The following is an 11,440-nucleotide window of genomic DNA, read 5'->3' as shown; positions in this document are numbered from 1 at the left end:
ACTGTGGCTGTGGTAACTATTGGAAACCTTGTTAACCCCCTAGAGTCGAATTAGCATAATACAAAATCCCCATAAAAATCTGTCAATTTAAGCTAGAGATATCTGCACTTCCGCATCTGCGGTGAGAGGTGAGAGCTAGAGCAGTGTTCGTCAGACCATGACACATCCTGAAAATCAGTCTTCTCACAAAATTGTCTGTAGCTTCCGAACAGTTTAGCCTACTATTATGACCACTTTTTATGGAAAGATAAAATCTCACGAACACGATGGTGTTCTCTGTTTTCCTCTCCGACCCCCACAAGCGTCTTGGGACTCGTCTGAAGTCGGTACAGATGATCTGCCAACTTCTGTTGTAACGGCCGAACAGTTTTGGCTACACACTAACATGACCCCTCATGTATGAACATGTCGATTGTTTCGCTCTAGGACGCTCACAAGACTCGTCTGAGGGTCTCCTGGTACCAGTTGAAAAAAAATGTATGGAAGTATATATGGAGACTGTTTAATACCAAAAATATGGGGTTAAATACCTGTTTTTAATCAGGTATTATATCTCTCAGATATAGTACTGACACTTCAATACAAACTTCAATGCATTTGTATGGGCTAATAGCAGTAAGGCCCTCAAAAATATATATATTTGTTTGATACTTCAAGGAGTCAAATAGCAAAATGATCCTTGGTATGACCTTCTTAAAACAATTCCAAAAAGTTTAGTAGAACCCTGCGTATGCTTATATACACCAACAATATATACTAAGAATGATATGCAGTAGATATATTAGAGTGAGCTATGTCAATAATTCAGTATATAAATATGCAGTGTGTATAAACAGTGTAAGAAAAATGCAATGTACTGTACAGTAGTAGATATACTAGAATGAGCTATGTGAAGAATACAGTATACAGTATGAATACAGTGTGAAAAACAACAGTATAAAATAAATAGTGTCCAGTGTGTGTGTGTCCGTGTTCGTTTGTGAGTATGGGCGTATGCGTGAGTGTATATGTGAGTACAGGAATCTGTTTGTGTATGAGGTGAGTGTGTGTGTGTGTGTGTTTTGTTTGGGTGAGTCTGTCTTTGTCACTTACTACAGGAGGGCTCCCTCTTCTTTTTTAAAAAATTTAACCAGGTAGGCCAGTTGCGAACAAGTTCTCATTTACATCTGCGACCAGGCCAAGATAAAGCAAAGCAGTGTGACAATAAACAACAACACAGAGTTACACATGGGATAAACAAAAGTACAGTCAATAACACAATAGAAAAATCTATATACAGTGTGTGCAAATGGAGTAAGGAGGTAAGGCAATAAATAGGCCAATAGTAGTGAAGTAATTACAATGTAGCAAATGAACACTGGAGTGATAGATGTGCATGTGATGATGTGAAAGTAGAAATACTGGTGTTCAAAAGAGCAAAAAACAGTAAATAAAAACATTATGGGGATGAGGTAGGTAGTTAGATGGGCTATTTACAGATGGGCTGTGTACAGCTGCAGCGATCGGTTAGCTGCTCAGATAGCTGATGCTTAAAGTTAGTGAGGGAGATTTTTGCAATTTGTTCCAGTCATTGGCAGCAGAGAATTGGGAGGAAAGGCGGCCAAAGGGGGTGTTGGCTTTGGGGATGACCAGTGAGATATACCTGCTGGAGCGCGTGCTACAGGTGGGTGTTGTTATGGTGACCAGTGAGCTGCGATAAGGTGGAGCTTTACCTAGCAAAGACTTATAGATAACCTTTTCTGTCTCCTGGAGTCCACAATCAGATCCTTCGTTTTTTAAAATCTTGATGGAGAGGTTATTTGCCTGGCACCACTCCACCAAGTCTCTAACCTCCTCCCTGTAGGCTGTCTCATCACGGTTTGTAATCAGGCCTACCACTGTCGTGTCGTCAGCAAACTTGATGATTGAGTTGGAGTCGTGGGTGAACAGTGAGTACAGGAGGGGGCTGAGCACACACCTCTGGGGAACCCCCGTGTTGAGGATCAGCATGACGCAGGTGTTGTTGCCTACCCTCACCACCTGGGGCCGGCCCGTCAGGAAATCTAGGACAGAGAGGGGTTCAGACCCAGGGCCCTGAGCTCAGTGACAAGCTTGGAGGGCGCCAGGGTGCTGAAAGCAAAGCTGTAGTCAATGAACAGAATTCTCACATAGGTATTCCTCCTGTCCAGATGGGATAGGGTGGTGTGCAGTGCAATGGCGATTGCGTCATCTGTGGATCTGTTGGGGCAGTGTGCAAATTGTTGTGGGTCTAGGGTGTCGGGAAAGTTGGAGGTGATATGGCACACAGAAGAAGTTAGGATCATTTAGTAGCTAATGGCAGCCTGCAGTACCCCGGTCGGCCTTCAACTTAAAATAGTCAATTAGAGGATGCGTCACTGAGCCTCTGCAACGTCACTTCCTGGAGTAGCTCAAACGTCGATGATGGTTGTTTTGCTCTATGACTCCCACAGGTTTCACAAGATTTGTCTGAAGGTCCCGCTTTTAAAACCTTCAGAACAGGTGTTCCTGTTTTGAACATTCACTGTGTAGTTTTGCAACAAAAATGTTGTTTTCATACACATCTAAAATCTTTTTACTAAAAAAAATCTGAGAACAGTAATATTTTGCACTTCCTTGGCTTCAAATGCACTATTGAGTCTTCACATAGGAATGAATGGTGTCACGTGATCGATGGCTTTGTCCATTCGTATACATAGAGTCATGGCACAAGGAGTGGAATGCTACTGAGACTGGTACCCAGGCTACGTTGCCTGGCGACTCGGACTGAATTCTTCTGCTGCTCTATCAATCTCTACATACTTCATTAATGCATGAATTACTTCATTTCAGAGTAGAAACGAACGTTCGCTGGTATGTCGTGACATTTGGCCGGAGCAATGGGCCAGTTTGTTTTGCAACGGGCCCGGTGCCCCGGGTGGGTGGAGGTTTCACTTAAGGACCAATGGAATGGGTATAAAATGTGCCAGGTAAAGATGTGAGCATCGTTTAGGATAATCGATTCTGAAATGTGTCAGTGACATAATATGACATTTTGTGGTCATTCAAATACATTATACTGTTTCTAAAAACTTGCTTTAAATGTAAAATAAATGTTTATTGGTCGGCCCTTCTCGTTTTGAGGTTCTTTTTATTTAATTTGTGCTGGATCCACCTGCCGTTGGTTTTTCTGGACCATTTCTGGTTTCAGGGTATTTAAGCCATTTGCTCTCGGGGTGGCTGATCATGTGTAGACAATGTGCTGTTGCTTTTGTGCTCATGTATAGAGTGCAATAGTAATCGTGCCTTTTTGTAGACACTAACGGAGGCTAACTCCGCCATGGCTGGTTGGCCAAACCCTATGAGAGAATTTTGCGATAATTGCAGGAAGAAGAAGGTCTGTGGTACACACACGCTTAGGAGATATTATACGTTTTTGTTCCATGACGTAATCTTCATCTGCTAACATCCCTTTTTGTGAGTTTGAAAGCATTTATATAATTGAAACAAGCATATAAAGCACATAAAGGCTTCGTAATTCATAAAAGGTCATGTTTAACCGACTGATATTATCTCAAATGTTATTTTCGGCGCATATCCCAAAACCTGATTGTTTCCCCATTAATTCCCCCCAACAAACAAGTAGAAAATGTAGAAAATGCTAATTAATGTCAGGTTTTTGGGACTACATGCTGGCGAGCTATATTAGACTCATGTACAGGAAGAGTTTTTCGGAGGTTCTTGCCGTGTTTGGGCGTTTTGCAATGGTAACCTAAGTCTAATCCTTTTTTTGTCTGGTCTTTTTAATTTTTTTAACTACAACCATTCTTGCCCTGAAATTCTGGACTACACATTTTGCAAATATCGTCATACCTTTTTCACAGTGGGCTTAAATAAAAAACAGATTTTTTTTCAACCATCTTGCTCCAAAACCCAGCATTCCCACTGGCATCTTCTGACAAGACAAAACCCACTGATCTCATTATTTTGTAGTGCGAGAGCGACACCATGTGGCAGGATAATATCCCTGCAACACTACAGAAAAGTGGGTGAGAAATAATAGTAGCTCACTAGGAAAGTGCATCATCATCACTGCCTTCCGCTGTGTCCTATTGACATGCAGTGGGTCTAGGGTTTCTATAGTGAGATATAAAATATGGCTGGTCTGCTTATCCTCATCACCCTCTTGTGTGTTTTAATGTGTTTACCTGGCTTGCAGACAGGGTGGACTTCGTCCGACGACTAACAGAGGAGAAGGAGACAAGAGGTTAGCCGAAGGGGCCTGTCGTTTCCATATAGCATCAATATTGTTCATGATTTCTCGACCCTTGTTAAGCATATGTACATTTACTAATACAGCCAAATGGTTATTTCTAAGTCCCAAAACCAGCTTTTAAAAAAATCAAATAAATAAGTTTATTCCAAAGACTTATTACAAATTAAACACAATAAATACACACTTAAAATGTATGATACAATACAGTGCAGTGTTTTCACTAAATATTTGTAAAAAATAAATAAATAATAATAATAATAATTAAAACAAATAAATCATTTCAGTGACTGATCAAACCAAGAAAATAGACAACTTGGTTTGGGAAGATTTACAACTGAAAACATTCTGACATGCATGAGTCTTAGATTTATGTGGTGAGAGATCAGAAACAGCCTCTCTCCCAGCGTCACTAAACATGCAAACATACACACACGCACACTACGTGTAAGTTCTCATTTATAACTGAAAAGTTGAATTCCAAAAAGGCTACAGTACATAGGCATTTTCAGAAATGTTGGTCAATTACTGTTTAAAGAAATTATGAAAGAGATTGGTGTGTTTTTTTCACTATCTACATAGAATGGGGTTGTTCACTATCTACATAGAATGGGGTTGTTCACTATCTACATAGAATGGGGTTGTTCATTGACAGACATCTATTTGTTTCAAATCTATCACTTGATGGTTTCATTTCAGAGACAAATAATCACGTTTTTTTTCCCTAAACGCTATATATATCCGCCTCACTCTCAAGAGAAATAAGGAGTACTGCTAGGTTTTACAAAGTCAAATGTAACAAATAACTACATTTTTTAATAAAGAAATGTACAAATGACAGAGCTGGCCGTCTGAAGGAAAACTTCGGAAAGTATTCAGACCCCTTGACTTTTTCCACATTTTGTCTTATTCTAAAATGGAGTAAATAAAGAAAATCTAAATCAAATCTACACACAATACCCCATAATGACAAAGCGAAAACAGGTTGTTAGAAATAATGGTACATTTATAAAAAATGTAAAACAGAAATACCTAAGTATTCAAACCCTTTGCTATGAGACTCGAAATTGAGCTCAGGTGCATCCTGTTTCCATTGATCATCCTTGAGATGTTTTTACAACTTGATTGGAGTCCACCTGTGGGAAATTAAATTGATTGGAAAGGCAGACACCTGTCTGTATAAGGTCCCACAGTTGACAGTGCATGTCAGAGCAAAAACCAAGCCATGAGGTCGAAAATAATTGTCCATAGAGCTCCAAAACAGGATTGTGTCGAGCCACAGATCTAGGGAATGGTACCAAAACATTTCTGCAGCATTGAAGGTCCCCAATAACACAGTGGCCTCCATCATTCTTAAATGGATGAAGTTTGGAACCACCAAGACTCTTCCTAGAGCTGGCCGCCCGGCCAAACTGAGCAATCGGGGGAAAAGGGCCTTGGTCAGGGAGGTGAAAAAGAACCTGATTGTCACCAGCTCTAGAGTTACTCTGTGGAGGAACTTTCCAGAAGGACAACCATCTCTGCAGCACTCCACCAATCAGGCCTGGTAGAGTGGCCAGACGGAAGCCACTCCTCACTAAAAGGCACATGACAGCAAATTCTTAATTACAATGACGGCCTAACCCTAACGACGCTGGGCCAATTGTGCACCGCTCCATGGGACTCCCAATCACAGCCCAGGATCGAACCAGGGTCAGTAGTGACGCCTCTAGCACTGTGATGCAGTGCCTTAAACCGCTGCGCCACTCTCTGGTCTGATGAAACTAAGATTGAACTCATTGGCCTGATTGCCAAGCATCACGTCTGGAGGAAACCTGGCACCAACCCTACGGTGAAGCATGGTGGTGGCAGCATCATGCTGTGGGGATGTTGTTCAGCGGCTGGGACTGGGAGACTAGTCAGGATCAAGGCAAAGATGAGCTGAGCAAATTGCAGAGAGATCCTTGACAAAAACCTGCTCTAGAGTGCTCAGGACCTCAGACTCGGGCGAAGGTTCACCTTCCAAAAGGACAATGACCCTAAGCACACAGCCAAGACAATGCAGGAGTATCTTCGGGACAAGTCACTGAATGTCTTTCAGTGGCCCAGCCAGAGCCCGGACTTGAACCTGATCGAACATCTCCTGAGATACCTGAAAATACATTTGAAGTCGGAAGTTTACATACACCTTTGCCAAATACATTTTTCACAATTCAGTGTCTTAGGTCAGTTAAGATCACCACTTTATTTTAAGAATGTGAAATGTCAGAATAATAGTAGAGAGAATTATTTATTTCAGCTTTTATTCAATTCATCACATTCCCAGTGGGTCACAAGTTTACATACACTCAATTAGGTATTTGGAAGCAGTGCCTTTAAATTGTTTAACTTGGGTCAAACGTTTTGGGTAGGCTCCCACAATAAGTTGGGTGAATTTTGGCCCATTCCTCCTGAGAGAGCTGGTGTAACTGAGTCAGGTTTGTAAGGCCTCCTTGCTCGCACATGCTTTTTCAGTTCTGCCCACAAATTTTCTATGGGATTGAGGTCAGGGCTTTGTGATGGCCACTCCAATACCTTGACTTTGTTGTCCTTAAGCCATTTTGCCACAACTTTGGAAGTATGCTTGGGGTCATTGTCCATTTGGAAGACCCATTTGCGACCAAGCTTGAACTTCCTGACTGATGTCTTGAGATGTTGCTTCAATATATCCACATAATTTCCCTTTCTCATGAAGCCATGTATTTTGTGAAGTGCATCAGTCTCTCCTGCAGCAAAGCACCCCCACAACATGATGCTGCCCGTTCTTAACAGTTGGGATGGTGTTCTTCGGCTTGCAAGCCTCCACCTTTTTCCTCCAAACATAACAATGGTCATCATGGCCAAACAGTTCTATTTTTGTTTTATCAGACCAGAGGACAGTTGCAAACCGTAGTCTGGCTTTTTTTATGGTGGTTTTTGACCAGTGGCTTCTTCCTTGCTGAGAGACCTTTCAGGTTATGTCTCTATAGGACTAATTTTACTGTGGATATTGATACTTCTGTACCTGTTTCCTCCAGCATCTTCACAAGGTCCTTGCTGTTGTTCTGGGATTGATTTGCACTTTTCACACCAAAGTACTTTCATCTCTAGGAGACGCGTCTCCTTCCTGAGCGGTATGACGGCTGCGTGGTCCCATGGTGTTTACACTTGCGTACTATTGTTTGTATAGATGAACGTGGTACCTTCAGGCTTTTGGAAATTGCTTTTGGAGGTCTACAATTTATTTTCGGAGGTCTTGGCTGATTTCTTTAGATTTTCCCATGATTTCAAGCGAAGTTTGAAGGTAAACCTTGAAATACATCCACAGGTACTCCTCCAATTGACTCAAATGATGTCAATTAGCCTATCAAAATATTCTACAGCCATGGCATAATTTTCTGGAATGTTCCAAGCTGTTTAAAGGCACAGTCAACTTAGTGGATGTAAACTTCTGACCCATTGGAATTGTGATACAGTGAATTATAAGTGAAATAATCTGTTGTTGGAAAAATTGTTGGAAAAATGACTTGTGTCATGCACGAAGTAGATGTCCTAACCGACTCGCCAAAACTATAGTTTGGAACTCTCTCAAGAAATTTGTAGAGTGGTTGAAAAACGAGTTTTAATGACTCCAACGTAAGTGTATGTAAACTTCTGACTTCAACTGTAGCTATGCAGCAACACTCCCCATCCAACCTGACAGAGCTTGAGAGGATCTGCAGAGAAGAATGGGAGAAACTCCCCAAATACAGGTGTGCCAAGCTTGTAGCGTCATACCAAAGAAGACTCAATGCTCTAATCGCTGCCATAGGTGCTTCAACAAAGTACTAAATAAAATGTCTGAACACTTGTGTAAATGTGATATTTCAGTTGTTTTTGTTGTATAAATTAGCAAAAAATTCTAACAACCTGTATTTGCTTTGTCATTATGGGGTAGTGTATGTAGATTGATGAGGGGATAAATCTCCTTAATCAATTTTAAAATAAGGCCGTAATGTAACAAAATGTGGAAAAAGTCAAGGGGTCTGAACACTTTCCGAATGCAGTGTATTTAAACAGAAGTTGTTGAAAATGATTCTATACAGTAATAAGAGATCTGTATGTAAAACATTTGACATTTGACATTTGAGTCATTTAGCAGATGGACTTACACCAAGTGCATTCATCTTAAGATGAATAAGAGACAACCACATATCACAATCAAATATACAGGAAACAAACATTCCATTGAGCGTAGAAAACATAGGGAACATGATTGACTGACCAGCGGAATCCAGGTGAAAGCTATGATCCCTGTTACGTCACCTGTAAAATCCACTTCTATCAGTGTCGATGAAGGAGAGGAGACAGGTTAAATCATTATTTTAAAGCCTTGAGACAACTGAGAAATGGATTGTGTATGCTTGCCATTCAGATGGTGAATGGGCAAGACAAAATATTTAAGTGCCTTTGAACGGGGTATGGTACAGTAGTAGGTGCCAGGCGCACCGGGTTGAGTCAAGAACTGCACCGCTGCTGGGTTTTTCACACTCAACAGTTTCCCGTGTGTATCAAGAACGGTCCGCCACGCAAAGAACATCCAGCCAACTGGACACAACTGTGGGAAACATTGGAGTCAACATCCCTTTTCAACGCTTTCGACACCTTGTAGAGTCCATACCCCGAATAATTGAGGCTGTTCTGAGGGGAAAAGGGGGTGCAACTCAATATTAGGAAGGTGTTCCTGTTTTGAACACTCACCGTATAGAGTTCTGGCCCTCCATCGTGACATCACTAGGCGGTAAATTAGTTAATAAACCAATAAGAAAGAGAGTTGCAAATCTCTGCCAATAACAGCTAGTTTTCAGTTTTCCCCTCCCCACTTAGACCACTCCCATTACAGTCCTATCTAAATTCTTGCTTGAGAAATTGACCCTTTTATACTCCTTTACTAAGAAGCTTGTTTAGATTTTTTTTGACCATTTTAATTGAAAGCGATCACAGTAGGGCACTTAATTGTTACACAGAAATTATTTGATATTGAGATAAATTAAAAAAACGGCTGCATTGGGCCTTTAATGTATTGCTTTTGAATCCACTCGGTGGTTTGAGATCCACATTATTTTGCATCATCAAAACAGTGCCAGAGGCCATAAAGCAAGGGCCATTAATAGGGACAAACCAAAGAGATATCTGGGAGGAATACAGCTCCTGTAGTCCTATTTTTGAGACTTCAGATGAAGCTTTCAGATGCAGTATCATGTCAAGTCCACAAGGCAGCAGCAGCTCTTTCATTGTGGTGACAAGGTCCTTGGCTAATAGTGAATGATTACATCACGTGAAAATCAGAAATCCTGATTCGAACAGATATACAGTAGAAATAGCACACAATTTGTTGAGTAAGTTACCCGAGACCTCATTTCTCAATAGGCAAATAGCTTATGAGTAAACAGACTGCAGTTGCATACAGAACCAAAACACCTCCCTCATGCATTTCCAAATATTGTGGGTTATCACTAACTGTAGAAAATCATTCTCCATGACAATCAATTATGAACATATTGCATATAGCACCTTATTCAGATTGCTTTTGAAGCTATACAGAAATACAGTACTTATGTATTTCGTTTAAAAAAAAATATTATACATTTCCATACAATGTTTTAGTGCTTGAGTGGGATTCCAGAGTGATTCAGATTGGCCTTTCCTCAATTGGACTTGCTCAACTCCTGTGTCCTCCCTCCTCCAGCCTCTCTGGCCTCCTTTTGAAAAAGGTTCAAGGTAATCGTGGAGAGGTGGCGAGGAGAGGGAATGTGGATGAAAATGCGCTTGTATGAAATGAGACTCTCCTTCTCCAATCATGAGTCATCAAGCAAATGACTTTTAAATCCCCAAATAAATGTATAAAGTGATCAAAACAACTGTAGCCAGTCGTGCAAGACATGTTGTAGATAAAAGGATAAGTAGCATATCGTTTTTAAATGTTTGCATGATTTTCTCCTTTGAGAAAAAAATTGCTGATTCAAAGCGGGTATGGCAGATTTCAAAACTCTTCCTCAAAGGACTCAGGTATGATACACTTGTGCTTCCTTGCCAAAAGGAGGCTACCATTTTTCTACTAACAAGTTGACACACTCCTCGACCACGAGACCACTTATATTTCCAGGTCACAGAAGAGAGAGGGCAGAGGTGCGAGGGTGGAAGACGGACTTTCCCCAAATGAGGAAATGCCCTCGTTCTTTGATCAGTCCAATTTAAGATAGCAGTTGGCTCCTCTTTGTTCGCCCCACACTTTCCTTCCTCCTCCCCCGCCTGCATCCGACTGGTCCCCTTCCACCCTGTCCCTGTCCATCCGTAACCGCAGCGTGTTGCGTATAACCAGTCGCTCCGTCATGAAAGATGCACAAAACCAGGGCAGGGCGTACTCCGCTGTGATCAGCCCCATAAAGTTATACTGAAAATGGGAATAATCCCAGGGACAGGCGTCGAACTGGGTCAACAACAGCCCTGTACCGAACTCCCAGATATACGTCCATAGGGTATAGATGAGGCATCGCAGCAGCAGGGGGCATTGGAGAGCTCGGAGGGCCAGGTACATGTGCTCCACGATGAGGATGCAGGTCCCGTAGATTAGCAGAGCCCATACACTGGTCACACCAGGAAACTTCCAGTTGCGGTTGACCACGAACTCCCAGGCGGCGGTGAACATGACCTCGCAGAAGTAGCCGTGGATGGCGTACAGGTACCAGCGAGACAGGACCGTCAGAGGCACTGGTGGGGGTGCCGGGGTTGCCATTGCGGTGGGCGCGATTTGGAATTTACGCCCTCGTGATAAGGCAGTCCTGCCTGAGAGACGGAGGCCGAAATGTCGCCCTCAGACCACAAGGATTTCCTCTTGGTCTAATGGTTGGTTTGGCGTGCCATACTGTAGGTCTAGTTCAACGACACCCGTTACACCATGGTGACCGACTCCTCGCTCTTTATCTAATGGAGGAGAAGCGTAGGTCTGTAAGGGAGAAAGGACAGAAAAGTGAGTTAGTCAGTTTGGTGTTATACCTCTGCTACGTCAAATGCCTACCGTATGCATGTGGGGCAAAGGAAAGTGTTTCATAAGGGCAATACTACACTCTTAGAGAGAAAAACAAGGTGCTAAGTCAAACCATACAGGCCTCTTTGAATTGTCCCTATAGGGGAAACCTTTGCATAGGGTTCTAT

The 11,440-nt window shown here is 42.0% G+C and overlaps 1 protein-coding gene across 1 annotated transcript; it reads right to left on the bottom strand.

The window, feature by feature from the left end:
• Positions 1-4,539: 4,539 nt before the first annotated feature.
• tmem229b (transmembrane protein 229B) lies at positions 4,540-11,226 on the bottom strand. Its single transcript, XM_065004075.1, has one exon. The coding sequence runs from the start codon at positions 11,019-11,021 to the stop codon at positions 10,470-10,472; it is 552 nt and encodes a 183-aa protein (XP_064860147.1). The 5' UTR covers positions 11,022-11,226; the 3' UTR covers positions 4,540-10,469.
• Between the last annotated feature and the right edge of the window lie 214 nt (positions 11,227-11,440).

This window comes from Oncorhynchus nerka, linkage group LG18 (genome assembly GCF_034236695.1).
Source record: "Oncorhynchus nerka isolate Pitt River linkage group LG18, Oner_Uvic_2.0, whole genome shotgun sequence".
NCBI lineage: Eukaryota > Metazoa > Chordata > Actinopteri > Salmoniformes > Salmonidae > Oncorhynchus > Oncorhynchus nerka.
Note: the sequence above shows the minus strand (reverse complement) of the source record. Positions and strands in the feature narration are given on the sequence as shown.